At 38.6% G+C, this 22,164-nt stretch overlaps 3 protein-coding genes across 3 annotated transcripts; 2 read left to right on the top strand and 1 right to left on the bottom strand.

Moving 5' to 3' along the window:
- Nucleotides 1-7,894: 7,894 nt before the first annotated feature.
- On the bottom strand, nucleotides 7,895-10,906 carry LOC140818214 (calcium-dependent protein kinase 26-like). Its single transcript, XM_073178105.1, has 7 exons — nucleotides 9,698-10,906; nucleotides 9,414-9,557; nucleotides 9,040-9,192; nucleotides 8,828-8,943; nucleotides 8,578-8,745; nucleotides 8,240-8,464; nucleotides 7,895-8,138 (listed from the first exon to the last, which is right to left on the bottom strand). Exons 1-7 carry the CDS (start codon nucleotides 10,605-10,607, stop codon nucleotides 8,016-8,018), a joined length of 1,839 nt encoding a protein of 612 aa, XP_073034206.1. The 5' UTR covers nucleotides 10,608-10,906; the 3' UTR covers nucleotides 7,895-8,015.
- Nucleotides 10,907-16,526: 5,620 nt separating this feature from the next.
- LOC140817863 (uncharacterized) lies at nucleotides 16,527-17,348 on the top strand. The gene has a single exon (XM_073177656.1). The coding sequence runs from the start codon at nucleotides 16,527-16,529 to the stop codon at nucleotides 17,346-17,348; it is 822 nt and encodes a 273-aa protein (XP_073033757.1).
- Nucleotides 17,349-19,934: 2,586 nt separating this feature from the next.
- Nucleotides 19,935-21,176, top strand: LOC140817862 (uncharacterized). The gene has a single exon (XM_073177655.1). The coding sequence runs from the start codon at nucleotides 19,935-19,937 to the stop codon at nucleotides 21,174-21,176; it is 1,242 nt and encodes a 413-aa protein (XP_073033756.1).
- Nucleotides 21,177-22,164: the final 988 nt, after the last annotated feature.

The following is a 22,164-nucleotide window of genomic DNA, read 5'->3' as shown; positions in this document are numbered from 1 at the left end:
GTACCTATATCCCATCGATATAAATCGATACTCTGTTGGGATATAAGCCTATGGTCGTTGATCAACTAATTGCATGCAATCTCTGACTATGTATCTATCAATCCATTAATCATTTGAACTCTCTTTTGGGCATTAAATCAAACACTTTGCATACTCTTTTCTTTTGTATTCCCTTTTACACAATTGAGACATATAAAAGCCTCTAATATACAACAAAGTGTATTTATACATAATATGAATCAAATGGAAGGGAATAGCATGTTAAAACCATTGAAACACAATACATATATTATCATGTGAGCACAAGGAAATGAATTCCACTTACAACCAATGGAAACCTTGATTCTATTCTCTTGGTACAAAACCTACAACAATAAACCATGTATTGAACCATCAACAACCCAATAATCAAACAACCATACCATAAAACCCATAAAACCAACACAATCAACAAACCCAATTTCTCCTCAACACCAAAATCCAAGAATAAACAAAACTACAAGCTTACCTTAGCTCCTTGAACCCAAAAGAACCTTGTTCTCACTTTAATCATCCAACAATAAGCTTGAATGAAAGAAATCAAAGAAAGAAATTGAGAACCCTAACTACCCTTGAGAAGAGGAACCGAGAGAATGGGAAAAGATGAGGAAAAATGAGCCAACTCCTTCTATTATATCACTTAAAACACCAAAACACGACTTTACTGTTCATCAACCACGGGTGTGCTAGCTTCTTCACCGCAGGTGCGCTGCGTATACTGGACAACATCCAAAAATCTGAAAGTGACGATCGCAGGTAAGCTGCTCAAATGACCGCGGGTGCGCTGAAGGCTCTGCCCAAACACCGCGGGTGCGGTCTCTTTTCCAGTGCGGGTGCACTGACCCTTCTGTCCAATAACCGCGGGTGCACTGAAAAATGGAGTGCGGGTGCACTCTCCTCTGCAGCCAACAATATACTCTTTGAAACTAAAATCAAATATCAACGTCGCTTCTCCTCATAATTTGACAACACTCTCAACAAGAAAGTTGCACCTCTATGTCTTATCTAACCACTACAATTGGCCTCATACCAATTGGCTCAACATACAATTTACCATGAATTTAATCGCAACGACACTACAATATCACCACACATCATCTATAGACACAACACCATAAATCATAGATCACAATTCTTAACAACAAAACTATACTTAAACTTAACCAAGGAGTCAATAAACATATTAAATCTTAAACCGTACCGTTCACATAGTTTGGATATTACATTAGCCCTTTTAAAAAGTTTCGAATTATACTAAGTTTTCCTCAATAAATTTTGAAAATTGCAATTTAGTCTCCTAAGTTTTCAATCTTCTACAGTTTGATCCTCATTACTAATGTTTGCAAAAATTCTACGCCTTGTACCTTAGAAATTGGAAACATGCAATTCTAAATCATCAATTTCAATGCATCTCGATTTAATTCTAGAATCCATGCTTTTATCTCAAGCAATAAAGCAATACAAAACACTTAAATAGTCGGAGTACCTGTAATAAGCATTGTGTCTGGCTCCGCTTGCTCGGCATGCATCGCGTAAGCCCTTCCAGTCATGGGTTGTTTAAGCTTTGGGCAATCACCAGCCTTATGCCCCATTCCTCTGCACTTGAAGCACTTGTAAGTGCCCCACCTGCGCTTGCCGTAGTGATGGAGATCGCACTCCTTGCAAAGTGTCTTATGAGTAGTCTTCGGGACATTTTTGTTAGGTGGTTATCCTTGTGGTTTGTACTGTCTTGGCCGATTCGGTGGTCCCTCAAATGGCTTTTTATTCTGCTGATTTGATTGATGGGCACGGTTCCTCTTGCGCTACATCTCTCGGTCAATATGCTTCAGAGATTGCTCGGCTTGAAAAGCTTTAGCAACGGCAGTAGCATAGTCAATAGAGTCAATGAGCATCACATCTCGACTGATCCTTGGCCTCAATCCATCCAAGAAATGTCATAACTTCTCCACAGCATCATTGACAATCAAGGGCACAAAGTGACAGCCCCTATCAAACTTCTGCACAAATTCAGCAACAGTCAAGTCTCCCTGGCGGAGACTCATAAACCCTCTCTTCAACCTCGAACGAACGTTGGTAGTGAAATATTTATCAAAGAATATCCTCTTGAAGTCCTCCCATGTTTGTGACGCTAGATTCACTCCTCACTCTGCTCCCTTCCACCATAAAGAAGTGTCGCCCTTCAACAGATAGATGGTGCAACGAACTCGGTCAGCGTTCGCCATATCCATATGCCTAAAGATCACCTTTAAAGATCTAATCCATCACTCAGCCACAAATGGATCAGTAGTGCCAGAAACATTCTCGGGGTTCATCCTCCTAAATCCCTCATAGACTACTTCCGGTTGGACCCTCGCGTCATTTCCCATGTGCTGCTCTAGTAAATGAACCATACCGGCTAGTACACGGGCACTAGCATCCTGATTAGGTGGAGGCTGTAGAATCTCCTCCTCCTGCCTATTCTCATTATCACTATGAAGAACCCGTCTACGAGGCACTCTGTACAAATCATTCATACTACGTAAACAACAAGCATTTAACATTTTAAATGAAACATGCATCTAACCTCTATATCATGTATCAAAAAGCATTTAAAGTTTAGCATAAAAAATCTAAAGCAGTAAAAACTCACAAACTTGAGGTGTGACTTCTTGAGCTTCGCGCAGTGGTAGTAACACAACCCTTTCGGGATCCTTGGCTCTGATACCAACTGAAATGTTCACTATTTTTAAACTTTAAAATCCTACAAATTTTTTTTCTTATTTAAACTCGAAAGTTGCGATTCAAGATACTCAAAATTTAAAAAATCCAAAATTTAATTTAATATTTTAAATCTGAAGTGCATAAAAATCTCAAATCGTCAATTAGCAAAAACCTTTCATCAACCATTAACACGACCAAACTGACTTCCAAAATCAAGCATAAAAACCTCTAAATAAATTTTACAAAATTTTTACTTCAAAACTTTACTATCAAGCTAATGCGTAAAATAAATGTCCCTCGGGAGTGTACTGTCGGCCTCGATCCACTCAAGCGACGGTGCCACCCTCAACCTCATCCGTACCTGCAACATTCAAACCTAGCGAGTCTAACAACTCAACACGTCCTAAACATGAGTAACAATTAATACATATACAAGCACATGCATTAAAAATCATTCTTTTATTTAAAATAGCTAGTGTAAGTTTGTAAGCATAAATGAATCATAAATCGTCAAATCATAAAACTTTACATCAATTATCATTTTGGGTGAAGTTTGATCCTTGAAAGTGGCTAGATATATCATGTCATCGACTGATCAGTCTTAGCTCACCATTTCACATAGGGACGGGAGCTAGGCACCGACGTAAAGGAAATAAGATCGTTGGGCTCCCTCTAGGGCCTTCTCCCGTAAAGTGGCTCCCTCTGAGGCCTTCTCCCTCACGATATTCCCAATAATCATATATCATAACTTTTTTGTCACATTCAATTCACATCTTTTAAAATATTTTTCTTTTCTTTTAATAACAAAATATCATATCCATTCCACATATGTAAAATAGCATTTTTAACAGTGAAAATTACACATCCTTATCATAAATCTTGAGATCCCATAATTTCATCATAAACGTTTTAAAATATCATTTAGCATTCGTTATGATTCATCGGGAAACTGCCAACCCTTTTTGTGCTACCCGGGTGTAAATTGACTGTTTTGCCCTTGGACCCAAAATCCTTGATTTTAACTTTATTAATTTGAGCATATCCAAATAAATATATAAGCTTAAATTTGGCTTCTAATATTTTTAATTTGACGTCAACTCGGGATTTTTGATTGAATTTCTTAATTACTAAACCATGAAGCGTTTAAATTCTGAATTAATTTAAAACTTAATATTATCTTTTCAAACTTTAATTATAAACTTTTCATACCTAAACTACACTTGTGAACCATGAATCGACCCCAATGGACCATGGTTCGAACCACTTCTTTCCCCCTAGCCATGTTCGAACCCTAGCCTATATTTATTAAGCGACTCACCAATTCCATCGAGCTATGGCCAAGCCACTTTGACCCATACAAGATTCTGACCCTCCTGGACCCTTGTTGAACTCTCCTGGACCAGCACACCAGCCCCAACCCATGCATGAAGCCCATGCGCATGACTCGAGCCACGCCACTTCTTCCTTGCTTCGCTAGGATCCTAATCGCACTAGGACTCTCCTATTTATCTAACCAGTGACTCCACCATGCCCTGACCATCCCTGGACCATTCTCAGACCTAGCCTAGACCATCACCAACCAAGCCGCGAGCAGCCCTAGCAGAAACCGTCCATATGCGTGCATGGGGAAGAGTCCTACCACTTGTGGGCTCTTTCCTAGCTGATGTCCATGAGTCCTAGCCATGCTAGGACTCTTCCTAATACTGAACCACGTCCAGCACAGCCCCTTCCCAAGACCTAGCCAAGCCGCACGCGAGTTCCCCCACCTAGCCGACCCCCAAATGCGTGCATGGGGAAGAGTCCTACCACTTGTGGGCTCTTTCCTAGCTGTTGTCCATGAGTCCTAGCCATGCTAGACTCTTCCTAATGCTGAACCACGTCCAGCACAGCCCCTGCCCAAGACCTAGCCAAGCCGCACGCGAGTTTCCCCACCTAGCCGACCCGAAACACCATGAAACACATGAGGAAACCCTAGGCTTGTCTCCCTCCATGCCAAGCTCGGTTCCAGTATGTATTTTGTCCCCTAACGACTCTTTTCCCATTCCTTAAACACATCCTATTGGCAACGTGTCCTTAGCAATCATAACGTTTCTCAAATAAGCGTAAAATCATCAAAAAGTGGAAAATATTTGTTCTATCGTTAAACGGATCATGCTTCAATATTTTTCATGCAAAAATAAATAAAAAAAAAAAGCACAATATGATTTGAATGGTGCGCCCAAGAAGTTTAGAAGCGTGCTTTTGCATATAGAACGCTCGAATACGTGATCGTAGGCGTGGGTTGCGAAGAAAGACGAATGGGAGACAAAGACTCCTTGGTTTTTCCTCTCCAAATTTTTCAAAAATATGGTGTGTGTTGTGTGTGTGATGGACGACTGAATGAAGTGCCAAACTCCTAGGTTTCTATTTTATAGATTTTGAAATTTGCATGTTAATGGGCTTATGTTTTGGGCCTTTGTGTTTAGGAGAAATTAAGCCTACTAGTCTTAGGTAAATTAGGCGCAATAACACCTATTTAATTGTAAAATAAAAGTTTACAAAATTTAGTTTTCAAAAATAATAGTTTTGGTCCTTTAAAAGTCTCTCGTTTGCCAAAAATCGACTTCACGAATAAAATCGAGCTTGTCTCGTTTAATAATTTGTGCTCCAGAATTTTTTTAAAAATTTAATCATACTTAATCATATTAATAACCATTTATTGAAATTATTTTATCTTGGTCGTCCCTGGTCTCCTTTCCATAGCATGTTACCAAATATTGGGATAAGATCTTTAATTTTAATGAAATCATGCAATTAGACCTTCAGTTATATAATATACATCAAGTAAGTATTTAAAATCAATTAAATAAATCAATTAAGCAATTTAAATCATTTGCATACATGTGGTTTACGTGGGTTGACTTTTGGACGTTACAGTAACCTTTGATGAACCAATGGTTACAGATTCGATCGGGATATATGAGATAAAGAGATCGTACTATACGTTAATCATAACCGACTTAATCTTGCAGACGCTATAAGTGATACCTAAGAAATCATGGGGCGATGCTACTAGATTCTCTTACCATGATTCGATTAGTTTTATTATAAAAATTGATTTCTGACATTCTCATTATCAAATGCTGGTGCATGGAATGTGGCAAAATAGGATAAGCCCGAATAAAAGAAAATTTCATGAATCACAAAGAGTTGTGAACCCACGACTAGCTATATACCTGAGCCATTTAAGATCATTCAAGCACTGGATCATTTGTTCCCATTGAGATAATAAATTCAAGGAGTTGAATTTATGCTATAGTAAATTCAAGGAGTTGAATTTAAGATAATTAAAATTTGGATAGAATAAATTCAAGGAGTTTAATTTATAAAATTTGAGAATTTAAATTATTAAACTCAAATGTTGAGTATTAAAGATTTATTAATTGTAGTAAGAAAATGCATAATGGGCTTGTAAGGTATGAGTCCAACATGCAAATTAATTGTTGTTTTAATAGACTTTGATATATTAATTAATTAAACCAGTTTGACTAGTCCAATTAATTAATTAAGCCCATTAATATTAATTAAAGAATCAAAATCTACAATTAAGGAAACTAGGTCAAGGGCTCATGTTTTAGGTAGGAGAAAACAAACCCAAGCCTCCATTCTTTCTTGTCAAGTTTTCGAAATTCTCCTCCAAAAAGGCTCTCAAAATTCGGCCACTCTAAAACAATAAAGAATTGAGCCTTCTTTTGGTTTTCAATCTCAAATGCAAAATATCTTCTATACTTTCTAGTGCAAGTTGGAAGATGAATAAGTAATCCTGTCGTGGACCTGATTTAGAGATTGAAGAAAGAATTTTTATTGAAGAAAGTTTGTAGGGAAGTATAACAAGAGTTACATCTGTTAATACCGGAGTAGTTAGTGCAAATTGAAAATTCACTAAAGGTAAAATTATAAACTCCCTATATATATGTTTTTTTCTTTTAAACAATACGAGTGTCCAAAAATTTTGAATGTCAAAATAAAAATTTTAAACTTCTACTGTGTTTTGGACATGAAAAAATCGATAACCGAACAATCGAGTCTTCATAACTATGTATATCAAGGCTAGCATCTTAATCAAAGGATAGTAGATCAAGATGGTCATGTTTTACGTTATCTGATGTTTTATGATACATATATATCGTAAAAATGTAATAACGTTAGGATGGTCCAGCATGGACCTCGGCCCATGCCCATGTACCGCCACTCACAGAATATCCCACTCCTGGAAAGTGGTTCTTCTCGCCTTCCCCAACACTTAAACCCAGGACCTCCAGGATAAGTACCTAGATTCCTAAGTGTTGGTACCAGTTGAACTAGTTCAACTGGTACCAACACTTAGGAATCTAGGTACTTATCTAGTTCAACTGGTACCAACACTTAGGAATCTAGGTACTTATCCTGGAGGTCCTAGGTTCAAGTGTTGGGGAAGGCGAAAGAAACCACTTTCCAGGGAGTGGGATATTCTATGAGTGGCGGTGCATGGGCATGGGCCGAGACCCATGCTGGACCATCCTAACGACCCATGACCAGTAGTGGTGCGTGGATATGGGCCGAGACCTTTGTCGGTTCAGCCTAATGGCCCATGATCGTTACATTGTGTATATTGCTACGATAGTAACATTACTGTATTTTAGTTCAAAGTCTATTTTTTACTAAGGTTATGATGCCTGGTGTAGCGTAGCCTCACTCCTAGTATGATGAGTCTAGGTTCCGGTTTTGACAGTTAATTTGATAGGGGGTTCTTTAGCCACTGCTATATGTTGTAATCATGGTTTTTGGTCTCACAACCATTCTTACTTTAGTTTAATCAAGTCTTGGGGTGAAAACAATCTTTCAGCTTCCTTACTTCGATAGCTAACTTAACAATTCTACTAAAATCTTTCTGGTGATTCCATGTTAACTTAGTTAATAACTGGGTGTCTTCTCACTACAATTTTTGAGTTAGTTATATTTTTATTGACTTGAGTTAAGTTCATATTCAGGACTTAATTATGACCCAGGATTCTTTGGTTGTTACACACACGGCTCCATTCTAGCCACATTAGGTGTGAGAGATCATTCAGACAATAATGCATTATTGGAAAAGTAAAGATGTATTGACGAGTGGTGCCATTTCCTCTCGAAGAACTTCTCAACTGAATATATCAGATATTATTTGGCATTTTTATGTAACAGTGCTTGTGATCTTTGTAAGAATCTAAAGAATACAAAACGCAAAAAATAATAACAATAACCATAATGTGTTTGTATCAGCTAACAGGCAATGCCTCCCTTAATCCGATGTTAAAACTGCTCGGAAACCTCTTCTTGTCAAAACCCGAGTTCCCTTTGTGCATCATACTCACAAACTCGTTGTAATCTATCTGCCCATCCTGCAAAAAATATGGGAACAATCTGTGATTATCATTACCATAATCAAGACTTTCAATAAAATTTGTCAACAAAATTTTAAATAAAATATATAGGCGTTTACGTTATTCTGATCAGCTTCTTGGATCATTTCTTCCAAGTGAGCATCCTCTATCCCGAATTGTTGACAAGCTATTAGAAGCTCATATTGTGTTATATATCCACTCCCATCTTTATCAAAGAATGAAAATGCTCTGAATAAATTATCTTCTTTGTAAATCTTGTTCAGATGCAATGTTGCAGCTATGAATTCTCCATACTCGATTGTACCATTATTGTCTACATCTGCCTGTAAATATACCAAGAAAACAAAACTATAACTCGGCTTGATCTTCCAATGAACCTTAGTGTTGAATTAGTTGCAGCCTGGGATATAAATTGTCATGGATAAAACACACTCACTGCTTTCATCAAATTGTGTATCTCAGATTCATTAAGATTAGCTCCGAATCGTTTTAATCCGGCCTTGAGTTCTTCGAAAGTTATGTATCCGCTGTTATCCGTGTCGATCATTTTGAACATTTCTTTCAGACCGGCAATTTCTTCTTCAGACAAACTTTCTGCAATCACCTGTTGAAGGGGAAAAACAATGTCAAGGTTTGTTCAATGTTAGGATATATTTGTTCCACAATTTAAGGGATCATGAATGTACCCTGAGAGCCATTTTCTTGAGTTTGTTCATGGCTGAAAACTGTGTTAATCGACTCAAAACTGCAGAATCAAGAGGCTTATCTGGAGCCACTCCCTTAAGCTGCACCCAAGGATGAGCTGCAGGGAAAAAAAACAGTTCTAATCATGATGTTTCCTGAGGCATTTGTGTGCTAGAGAGCAATGGAAGTGTTTGATTCAATATTCGAAACATACATAGGACTTGATGAGCAGTTAACCGCCTCTTTGGATCCCTTACAAGCATTTTCTTGACTAGATCCTTTGCACTATCAGAGATTTTTGGCCAGGGATCTGATGAGAAGCCAATATCGCCGCGTAAAACTTCTTCGAATATTTCTCGTTCAGTTTCTGTATAAATAGAAGCAAAGACATGAGAATAAAGGAAACGAAAGTAAAGTGATGTGGGGCAATATTTTTTCGTGCTGTCCTCATCGAGGGTCTATATAACACAATCGAAAAGTGATCTCAGAGACACCGCTGCACTAACATTAACCATAGCTTTTGATATAAAAGTGGGAAGTAATAGCCTTATATTGCATAAAAAGTGAAAAGAATCTTGCACATCTTACCACCCCAAAATGGAGGCACACCACAAAGTAGAATATAGAGTACAACACCAGCACTCCACACGTCCGCCTCGGGTCCATAACGCTTACAAAGCACCTCTGGTGCAACATAGTAAGGGCTCCCAACAACGTCAGTAAATATGTCTCCTGTCGAGTTCAAAGCAGACCTTTAGAGAAGGCGGATCCAACTAAGATTAGAGTCAATGGAATAAAATAAATTTTATTCTCAATTTCCTAAAAATGCCAGTTTTGACATTCATATAAAGCTTAATAAAATTGAAATATACCTGGCTTAAAAAACACAGACAACCCAAAGTCTATAGTCTTTATGGGTGAATCCTCGTCCTCGTTCACAAATAGGAAATTTTCGGGCTTAAGGTCTCGATGCATCACTCCCAGAGAATGGCAGTCTTCTATAACACCAACTATGGTCCTAGTGAGCTCTGCAGCCTTTTTCTCCGAATAATGGCCCCGTTTAACGATTCTATCGAAAAGCTCGCCTCCCCCACACAATTCCATCACAACATGAACCGCAACAGAATCTTCATACGCCCCTTCGATTGAAATAACATTCGGATCACCAGATAAATGATGCATAATCTCGATTTCTCGTCTTACGTCGTCAACGTCATCCATAGTCAATAGCTTCCTCTTTGCAATAGATTTACAAGCATATTCCTTTCCAGTTTTCTTCTCCACGCAAAGAAAAGTTGTCCCATATTGCCCATGTCCAAGTTCCCGACCCAAATTGTAGTACTCCTTCAAGTGCCCTGTCTTGGTTTTGAGCACAGAATCCACTTGAAGGCCGACACTCATGTTTCTATTGAAACTCTTCGGTTTTTCGGGCTTCGAGGGATCTACCTTCTTAGGGTTTCCCTTGACAATCATGATCACTTGCTCGGGTTTCACTTGAGCGGGTTTAATGAAATCTTTCTTGATCGTTTCCTCCCATGTCCCGAGTTCCTGAGGTTGTTTTCTACCTCCCTTAACGAAGATATCCTCCAATTCTATCTTGAACAATTCAGGGGGCTTATTCTTGACAGAATTTGGAGCTTCATCCACTTCTGAACATGGAAAATTCAGGTTTTTCTGGCTCAGGACAATCATTTCTGGTGATTTAGACCACCATAATGAACGTGAAACTGTGTAGAAGAAACCATCCTCATCAATCTTTCCATGGACACAATTATTTCCCATTATTTATCTCCCCTGAAGAAATCCTAGTACTGGAATCCAATCGCATAACAAGAACCAGATCCAACCAGAAATCAACAAAATCAAACTTATGTGCTAAAGTTACTCCAAAAAAATTGGTGGAGTACAGAATCAAGAAATCTTCAACGAAACGAAAGCCCAGATGGAGAAATATTTATATATAATGGAAACCGTGCGTTGAATACGAGGAAGGAGTCAATCAGAGCAAGGACTTGGCAATATAATGAGAATGATGAATGAACAAGTAAAGGAAAGCGAGGATTTGAGAATGGAAATAGTGCGGCTGTTGCGTATAGTTTACCAAGTCACTCTCTATATATACAGACGTGTAAACGCGTGTGAGCTGTGGGGGGTGTTCTTGCTAAAAAGTATGGATTGTTCGTAAAGTGTGAAATAATAATAATAATAATTTTCCTGAAAATTTTATTTTACTTTATTTTAATAATAATTAATAAAATGGGGTGGAAAAGATTTGGAAAAATTAAGAAATAGTTGGCTTGCTTTCATGCTACTATTGCTTCAAATATTTTGCGATAACTCGTACAAAAATATTTACTATTTATCCATAATGTAAATGATATAACATACAATAATCGTGTCATATAATAAATATTTATATTGATTTTAATTGTAAGCCCATAAAGTCATGATAATCAATACACCAATGCCCATATTATTAGATCAACTAAGTATTCACTAAATTTAGGATTTGTCGTAAATGAAGTTGTTCGGGTTAGTGGAGTATGTGAATCTTTGATTAATGATTAAGAATTCGTTTTCTCCACCAACATTTTTTTGGACAAACTTATCGTACAAAGTTTGTCTAGTGTATTCTACATGACTAACCTTGTTTGCAGCTGTTGCGTTAACTCGAAGTTTACCCGGTACGTATTGAAAGATAACGGTTGTGAGTTTTATTGTCAAAAATAAATTAATTAATTAAGGGATTTGTCTTTAAACCACCCAAAATTCAGATAAAAAAAATAGACGGGTATGGATTTTTTATTTTTTTATTTTTTTGCTTTATTTTAGACGAACTTTACTTTACATTCCATTTTTTCAATTATCCTTCAAACTTCTTGCTAAACTAAGTTTTGAGGATTTGGTGGGAAAACTCCAATTGTCCTCTAATGTTTGTTCATGATTTTAAAGTGATATTGGAACAACTGAAATACCAGAATCTCACATATGGATGGACCCATTTTTGGTGATATAAATCATTTATAAAATTTATTTTTCAAAAAAAATTACATTCTTTTAGTTTAACGATTTTTCCTACCTACCTTTTTGGCCTTCATTTATTAGTGTAAAAATGGTTTTATATAGTGGATAAAGTTTTTGAAATAGTTTTTGTTTAAACACATAAATAAAAAATTATGAATATAAATGAGTCTGCTAATTAACTTTTTATGACAATTAATAAATTTAAAACTCCAACAATTATCCGCAGCCGGCAGCCGGCCGGAGCCCTGGCGATGATATCTGCAAGTGTCACTATACGTAGACTGGGCTACCTAATATATATCCATTTAACTTATAACCATAAAAATTTCATAATATAATACACACACGCACACAAAACACTAATTTATATATATATATATATATATATATATATATATACACCCAGTCTTGATACAAGTTGTGTACATATATACAACATTGTTGCCAAAAAAACAATTACACGAATAAATATATATGTGGAAAATAAAATGAATTAATTATACACATAATTATCAAATGAAAATGGCATTTCATTATAGAAACTACTATGTAGTTGAACTTTAATCACTAACATATTTTAAATTGGAAAGAAACATTTCCACTATCCAAGCGCGTCAATCACGATGTTATTCAAATTCACATCTATCATACTACCAGAGTAAATGTTCAATTAGTCAACTTGTGACTTGGACTTTATTGACTCTAATGTAAAAATTATATTTATTTTAATAATATTTTATGATTTTATCTAGTTATGGTATTGTATTTTATCTGTATATTCATGCAAGCTACATAGATAAAATCCTTGAATATATGATAGATACAAATTCAGGGGCGGAGCTAGAATTTTGATTCAGTGTAGACTATGATATGCTATAAGTAATAAAACAAAAAAAAAATCTTTTAATCATTAAACTTCACAAAATAACTACCTTACAATTTTTCTTTTCGAGTCTTCATATTTTGAAACCTTTGTACAATAGATTCATTATCAACAATTAGAAATATATCTTTCTCTACATAGACAATGAGACTATCATTCATCCAATCATCACTCATTCGATTGCGCAACCTGTCTTTCACAATTCTCAGGGCAAAAAATACCCTCTCTACTGTCGCCGTTGCAACCCGTAGAATTAATTCCAATGTCAAAAGCTTATAAACCAATGGGTACACCATATTTTTCTTTGATATAACTAACTTTTCTGAAAGATCGCCAAGTTCTTTCAATCCTTGAAATGCTTTGTTAGAATGCATATCACATATATAAGTTTCAAGTTGATCATCAAGTGTGAGGAGATGAAATCTTGAAAAATCTAGTGGATAAAATTCAGCTAGTTGCATCAATTTTTTCTTGTCAAAAGCATAAAACAAGTTTTTTGAACACAAACAAGCTACACAAAGGAGTAACTCTGTACCTGCCTCTGATAAACGATCATTTAACTCTTGAAATTGCATGTCGACAACACCATAGAATAAATCCACGTGATTGTAATGCCCAAGAATTTGATTACCGTAATTTGATATGATTTATTGATTATGAATGGATGTGAGTATAGTTGGACCGCTCCGAGACCAAATTGGTTAAAACATATGAGTTATGTGATTTTCGGGCAGAACCTGTGGCGCCCGACCGGTGGAATATTACCGCCCGAGCGCCAATGTGTGATAAGGAAAGGCTCGGACAGAAAGTATGGCGCCCGAGGGGTAGAATATTACCGCCCGAGCGCCAGTGGATAACAATTGTAAATCACGGACAGAGGGTTCCGCGCTCGAGCGGTAAAGGTCGACCGCCCGAGCGCCACCTGAAAGTGGTGAAAAGAAGACACGTTTCTTAGACATGAAACGTGGGATATATATACATATATATGTCATTCTTCAGAAAGGAACAAAGCAAAATGTGAGAACCGAGAATTTTCAATAATGTATTTAATAAAATTGTAAGGAAATTCAAGAGTAGAGGATATTCTTGTTGGATTATTGTATTAAAATAAGATTTACATATTGGAGAATATTTGATATGGGAAATATGGAGATACTCTAGGATATACAATATTAAGTCATTAAGTTATGAATATCATGCAAATTTCGAAATTAGGGAGAATGATTGCAACATTGGTAGGTCATACAAGGTGCAAGGAAAGAAGATAAATTAGTCCTTGAATATTCCTAAAAATTTAGGAATAAATCCCTCATCTTGGTAGCTAAATAACTCAATTGTGGGAAGAAAATTCTAAGCCAAAAACGTGAGATTGGGTGGTAAATTGGAAGGAAAATCAAGGGATTTTGATGCTTATCATACATGATTTAGGTGCCATATTAAGCTCTTCTCTCCTCCCTATAAATATGCCATCACCCTCACTCCACAACACACCCAATTTTCGAGACTCTAGGTTGCTGTTTTCGAAAAATTCAGCAGCACTCCCTAGCCGAAACTCTGCCCGAAAATCGTCCAAGAAATTAAGCCGAAGTTCAGTCTGAAGGAGGAGCAAGGAGCGATCCAATTTTCGAGTTGAGCATCCACGTTTTTAGCGATTAAAAATACTGTAAGTGGGCTGTTTTAAATTTTGGTTTTGCGCATATGAAATCTCGGTTTTGTTGTTTTAAAAAAAAACGGTCGAGCACCGTCGGTCCGTCTATACGTTTTACGAAATTTTGGTACGTTTAAGTTTGACACTGTGAGGATTCCCTGAAAATGGGTGGAATTCCAACATATGGCCCTTAACAGTGGGATAGAACTGTTTTATGGCCTCGCCCCCTTAGAGGATTAAAACTTAGGGACTGACGTCAGTAAACCGTTGAAAGGTGAAAAATCACAGTGTTATTATGTTATGGAATTTACGTTACGATTATGAAAAGCATGCTGTACGTTTATGATATGTTTCGAAAATGTTATTAAATTGCTTATGTTGTGTTCAAAGTCCCCCATTTACTGAGTATTCCCAAAATACTCATCCCCCTTACTCTCCCCTCCCAGATAAGTCCGAAGAACAGGTTGAGGAAGAAGAGTCGGAACAATTTTGGGGTTGGTGATTTTCCAGATTAGTAATGGGATTTACTTCGAATTTATGATTTAATAATTGTAAGACGCTTCCGCATTATTTACTATTTAGTTAGATTTCGATATTGTAAAAACAATCGTTATTTTATCTGAGATTATGATTTATAAACTGGTTTTCGGTTTATACTGTGCTACGAAAGGCTTGTTGTTTCGATTGTGTGATTGTCAAACAACGCCGGTGTCAATCCCGAGTTTCGGGGCGTGACATTTAAGTGGTATCAGAGCCGCCAGATTCATAATCCGAGTGGGAAAAATCGAATTTCGAAAAAAAAAAATTCGGAAAATTTTCGGCCAAACAAGGCCTTAGCGCGCGCGCCGCGTTTCCTTCGATTCCGGCCGTTTCCGGTACCTTTTCTTCGATCGGCGACCTCTTCCAGAATCGTCTCGACGAAACGAACAAAAGCCCTCAATCAATTTTCGAGTTTGTCTTCATGTGAAACGGGAATTTCAGATCTACGAATTTGGCGTACGAACCCTAACGCCGAATATTATTTCGTCCAATTACCCTAGTAATCATACTCCGATTTTCAATTAATTTGACCCAAACAATCTATGAGCCATGGGTAACTTTCCCCAAGAATCAATTTTGGGATCGGATCAACCAATCAGAAACGCCCAATTTCAAGTGAGTCAACCGATTTCTCGCGAGTTCCGGCCAAATTAAGTAGCTTTCCGACCGATTCTTACTGTGCCACCACCGATTCCTTGATGCTGACCCCTTCGCCAACACACGCCTTTGCTCCGACCATACTCCGGCATGTCAACCCGGCGAGTCCACTCGGCTGAGTCAACGAGTCCACCCGCCAGCATGTGTCCTTCGATTTCTCGTAGGAAATTCCGAATTCGATTCCGTCAATCGTTCCAGAATCCTCCCGACATATGATTCGAACCCATATGTCAAATTCCAAACTTTCCATTTTGGGAAATTTTCAAAAAAAAAAATTATTTTAAGTATCTTACTATATCCTGATATTTTATTCTGTCTTAGTGATTTTGTTCTAGGAGTTTTATTTTACTTTTCTTTTTCGTTGTTGCTATTTTATTCAGTACCACTTTTATTTCCTTTAGATTGGTCATGTTATTTTTTTTAGAAATCAATAAAAATTTGTTCTCTTTGATTTCAATTTATTTCAGCAGACCCTATTGTATGAACTTTTCTCGTACAACAAATTCTTAGAACTTGCAATCTGTAGGAAATGGCCGGCAGACCCCCAAGACAGAACCGCAACCCGCGTTATGCTAATATCAACCGTGAAGGCGGACAGGAGAACGAGCAAGGAAATGGACCCCCGCCGGCAGTCAACTTAAGCCAAGCTGATCTTATGGCCATAGCCACTATTGTGGCGACAACACTGCAAGGGTTGGGAAACTCGAACGCCAATCAGCCACCACCACCTCCACCACCAAATGGAATCAAGTTCCACTATGAATCACTGCGCAAGAACAGGTGCCCAACTTTCAGTGGCGCTGTCGACCCTGAAGTTAGCCAGAGTTGGCTGAAAAGTGTGGAGACTCAGCTGCGACTGTTGGAAGTCTCGGATGCACTGAAAGTGGACGTGATAGTGCCCTTCCTGGAAGATCGAGCAGGCAAATGGTAGGAAGCAATCTCGCCAGCCATGACAGCTGCAGGACCAATGACTTGGCAGCGATTTCGAGAAATCTTTCTGAAACAGTATTATCCAGCCGAGGTCAGACTGCAGAAACTGAGTGAGTTTGAAAACTTCACTCAAACTCCGGATATGTCAGTTGCGGAATACACCTCCCAGTTCAACGCCTTAGGATCTTATGCTCCGACAATCATGGCGGACGAAGTTCTAAAATTGCACCGCTTCAAAAAGGGTTTGAACAGCATAATACAGTCGGCTTTGGCGGTCTACCAACCTGCAAACTTCTCAGACTTGATGGGCGCAGCTATCCGAGCTGAAACTGATATCCAGCGCAGAGAGAAGGAGATTAGGAACAAAAGGCCTATGAATGATCAGTCCTCTCATGGCAGTCAGTCGTTCAAGAAACCAAACCATTCCGGTGAACCATCTAAAGAAACTTCGCCTGCCTCAGGCTACCAAGCCATTAAGCCTTGCCCAACTTGCCACTTACGACACCTGGGAGAATGTCGTAGAGCCAGCGGCGTCTGCTTTGGATGCGGGAAACCAGGACACCGTATGGCAGATTGTCCAGCCGCCAACAACAAAACAACTGGACCAGGTAAAGGAGACGGGTCAAGCACAGGGGCGAATGCCAATAAACCACGGGAGAACAAACCAAATGCCAGGGTGTTTGCCATGATGCAGGAGGAGGCAGATGATGCAAGCGATGTTGTGTCAGGTACCATATTTTTTCAACAAGTGCCTGCTTATGTCTTATTTGACTGTGGCGCTACACATTCTTGTACATCTAAGAGATTTGGTAAGAAGTTAGGACGTAAGCCGACAAGCTAACCGAACCTTTCCAAATAGCCACACCTAGTAGAGCCATTGAAACTGACGAAATTTACGGAGATTGAAAAGTCAGTATTGGTAATTAGATTTTTAGAGCCAACCTGATACAGTTGATCATGGTCGATTTCGATATTATCTTAGGAAGGGATTGGTTAGCAAGAAACAATGCGGTAGTAGATTGTAAGGGAAAGAAATATCCCTACCTATTTGGAGACCAGGCCAACTCCAGTTTCGAGGACGAAACTTCTCATAAGGAGGGAGGAATGTGAGAACCGAGAATTTTCAATAATGTATTTAATAAAATTGTAAGGAAATTTAAGAGTAGAGGATATTCTTGTTGGATTATTGTATTAAAATAAGATTTACATATTGGAGAATATTTGATATGGGAAATATGGAGATACTCTAGGATATACAATATTAAGTCATTAAGTTATGAATATCATGCAAATTTCGAAATTAGGGAGAATGATTGCAAGATTGGTAGGTCATACAAGGTGCAAGGAAAGAAGATAAATTAGTCCTTGAATCTTCCTAAAAATTTAGGAATAAATCCCTCATCTTGGTAGCTAAATAACTCAATTGTGGGAAGAAAATTCTAAGCCAAAAACGTGAGATTGGGTGGTAAATTGGAAGGAAAATCAAGGGATTTTGATGCTTATCATACATGATTTAGGTGCCATATTAAGCTCTTCTCTCCTCCCTATAAATATGCCATCACCCTCACTCCACAACACACCCAATTTTCGAGATTCTAGGCTGCTGTTTTCGAAAAATTCAGCAGCACTCCCTAGCCGAAACTCTGCCCAAAAATCGTCCAAGAAATTAAGCCGAAGTTCTGTCCGAAGGAGGAGCAAGGAGCGATCCAATTTTCGAGTTGAGCATCCACATTTTTAGCGATTAAAATAATGTAAGTGGGCTGTTTTAAATTTTGGTTTTGCGCATATGAAATCTCGGTTTTGTTGTTTAAAAAAAAAACGGTCGAGCACCGTCGTTCCGTCTATACGTTTTACGAAATTTTGGTACGTTTATGTTTGACACTGTGAGGATTCCCTGAAAATGGGTGGAATTCCAACATATGGCCCTTAACAGTGGGATAGAACTGTTTTATGGCCTCGCCCTCTTAGAGGATTAAAACTTAGGGACTGACGTCAGTAAACCGTTGAAAGGTGAAAAATCACAGTGTTATTATGTTATGGAATTTACGTTACGATTATGAAAAGCATGCTGTACGTTTATGATATGTTTCGAAAATGTTATTAAATTGCTTATGTTGTGTTCAAAGTCCCCCATTTACTGAGTATTCCCAAAATACTCATCCCCTTTACTCTGCCCTCCCAGATAAGTCCGAAGAACAGGTTGAGGAAGAAGAGTCGGAACAATTTTGGGGTTGGTGATTTTCCAGATTAGTAATGGGATTTACTTCGAATTTATGATTTAATAATTGTAAGACGCTTCCGCATTATTTACTATTTAGTTGGATTTCGTTATTGTAAAAACAATCGTTATTTTATCTGAGATTATGATTTATAAACTGGTTTTCGGTTTATACTGTGCTACGAAAGGCTTGTTGTTTCTATTGTGTGATTGTCAAACAACGCCGGTGTCAATCCCGAGTTTCGGGACGTGACATTTAAGTGGTATCAGAGCCGCCAGGTTCATAATCCGAGTGGGAAAAATCGAATTTCGAAAAAAAAAAAAATTCGGAAAATTTTCGGCCAAACAAGGCCTTAGCGCGCGCCGCCGCGTTTCCTTCGATTCCGGCCGTTTCCGGTACCTTTTCTTCGATCGGCTACCAGTTCCAGAATCGTCTCGACGAAACGAACAAAAGCCCTCAATCAATTTTCGAGTTTGTCTTCATGTGAAACGGGAATTTCAGTTCTACGAATTTGGCGTACGAACCCTAACGCCGAATATTATTTCGTCCAATTACCCTAGTAATCGTACTCCGATTTTCAATTAATTTGACCCAAACAATCTATGAGCCATGGGTAACTTTCCCCAAGAATCAATTTTGGGATCGGATCAACCAATCAGAAACGCCCAATTTCAAGTGAGTCAACCGATTTCTCGCGAGTTCCAGCAAAATTAAGTAGCTTTCCGACCGATTCTTGCTGTGCCACCACCGATTCCTTGATGCTGACCCCTTCGCCAACACACGCCTTTGCTCCGACCATACTCCGGCAAGTCAACGCGGCGAGTCAACTCGGCCGAGTCAACGAGTCAACCCGCCAGCATGTGTCCTTCGATTTCTCGTAGGAAATTCCGAATTCGATTCCGTCAATCGTTCCAGAATCCTCCCGACATATGCTTCGAACCCATATGTCAAATTCCAAACTTTCCATTTTTGGAAATTTTCAAAAAAATAAAATTTATTTTAAGTATCTTAGTCTATCCTGATATTTTATTCTGTCTTAGTGATTTTGTTAGTACCACTTTTATTTCCTTTAGATTGGTCATGTTATTTTTTTTAGAAATCAATAAAAATTTGTTCTATTTGATTAATTGATTTCAATTTATTTCAGCAGACCCTATTGTATGAACTTTCTCGTACAACAAATTCTTAGAACTTGCAATCTGTAGGAAATGGCCGGCAGACCCCCAAGACAGAACCGCAACCCGCGTTATGCTAATATCAACCGTGAAGGCGGACAGGAGAACGAGCAAGGAAATGGACCCCCGCCGGCAGTCAACTTAAGCCAAGCTGATCTTATGGCCATAGCCACTATTGTGGCGACAACACTGCAAGGGTTGGGAAACTCGAACGCCAATCAGCCACCACCACCTCCACCACCAAATGGAATCAAGTTCCACTATGAATCACTGCGCAAGAACAGGTGCCCAACTTTCAGTGGCGCTGCCGACCCTGAGGTTAGCCAGAGTTGGCTGAAAAGTGTGGAGACTCAGCTGCGACTGTTGGAAGTCCCGGATGCACTGAAAGTGGACGTGATAGTGCCCTTCCTGGAAGATCGAGCAGGCAAATGGTGGGAAGCAATCTCGCCAGCCATGACAGGTGCAGGACCAATGACTTGGCAGCGATTTCGAGAAGCCTTTCTGAAACAGTATTATCCAGCCGAGGTCAGACTGCAGAAACTGAGTGAGTTTGAAAACTTCACTCAAACTCCGGATATGTCAGTTGTGGAATACACCTCCCAGTTCAACGCCTTAGGATCTTATGCTCCGGCAATCATGGCGGACGAAGTTCTAAAATTGCACCGCTTCAAAAAGGGTTTGAACAGCATAATACAGTCGGCTTTGGCAGTCTACCAACCTGCAAACTTCTCAGACTTGATGGGCGCAGCTATCCGAGCTGAAACTGATATCCAGCGCAGAGAGAAGGAGATTAGGAACAAAAGGCCTATGAATGATCAGTCCTCTCATGGCAGTCAGTCGTTCAAGAAACCAAACCATTCCGGTGAACCATCTAAAGAAACTTCGCCTGCCTCAGGCTACCAAGCCATTAAGCCTTGCCCAACTTGCCACTTACGACACCTGGGAGAATGTCGTAGAGCCAGCGGCGTCTGCTTTGGATGCGGGAAACCAGGACACCGTATGGCAGATTGTCCAGCCGCCAAGAACAAAACAACTGGACCAGATAAAGGAGACGGGTCAAGCCCAGGGGCGAATGCCAATAAACCACGGGAGAACAAACCAAATGCCAGGGTGTTTGCCATGATGCAGGAGGAGGCAGATGATGCAAGCGATGTTGTGTCAGGTACCATATTTTTTCAACAAGTGCCTGCTTATGTCTTATTTGACTGTGGCGCTACACATTCTTGTACATCTAAGAGATTTGGTAAGAAGTTAGGACGTAAGCCGATAAGCTAACCGAACCTTTCCAAATAGCCACACCTAGTAGAGCCATTGAAACTGACGAAATTTACGGAGATTGAAAAGTCAGTATTGGTAATTAGATTTTTAGAGCCAACCTGATACAGTTGATCATGGTCGATTTCGATATTATCTTAGGAAGGGATTGGTTAGCAAGAAACAATGCGGTAGTAGATTGTAAGGGAAAGAAATATCCCTACCTATTTGGAGACCAGGCCAACTCCAGTTTCGAGGACGAAACTTCTCATAAGGAGGGAGGAATGTGAGAACCGAGAATTTTCAATAATGTATTTAATAAAATTGTAAGGAAATTTAAGAGTAGAGGATATTCTTGTTGGATTATTGTATTAAAATAAGATTTACATATTGGAGAATATTTGGTATGGGAAATATAGAGATACTCTAGGATATACAATATTAAGTCATTAAGTTATGAATATCATGCAAATTTCAAAATTAGGGAGAATGATTGCAAGATTGGTAGGTCATACAAGGTGCAAGGAAAGAAGATAAATTAGTCCTTGAATCTTCCTAAAAATTTAGGAATAAATCCCTCATCTTGGTAGCTAAATAACTCAATTGTGGGAAGAAAATTCTAAGCCAAAAACGTGAGATTGGGTGGTAAATTGGAAGGAAAATCAAGGGATTTTGATGCTTATCATACATGATTTAGGTGCCATATTAAGCTCTTCTCTCCTCCCTATAAATATGCCATCACCCTCACTCCACAACACACCCAATTTTCGAGATTCTAGGCTGCTGTTTTCGAAAAATTCAGCAGCACTCCCTAGCCGAAACTCTGCTCGAAAATCGTCCAAGAAATTAAGCCGAAGTTCTGTCCGAAGGAGGAGCAAGGAGCGATCCAATTTTCGAGTTGAGCATCCACATTTTTAGCGATTAAAATACTGTAAGTGGGCTGTTTTAAATTTTGGTTTTGCGCATATGAAATCTCGGTTTTGTTGTTTTAAAAAAAAAACGGTCGAGC

Source organism: Primulina eburnea, chromosome 17, assembly GCF_022965805.1.
Source record: "Primulina eburnea isolate SZY01 chromosome 17, ASM2296580v1, whole genome shotgun sequence".
Lineage (NCBI taxonomy): Eukaryota > Viridiplantae > Streptophyta > Magnoliopsida > Lamiales > Gesneriaceae > Primulina > Primulina eburnea.
The sequence above is the reverse complement of the archived record's forward strand: the minus strand, read 5'-3'. Positions and strand labels throughout refer to the sequence as shown.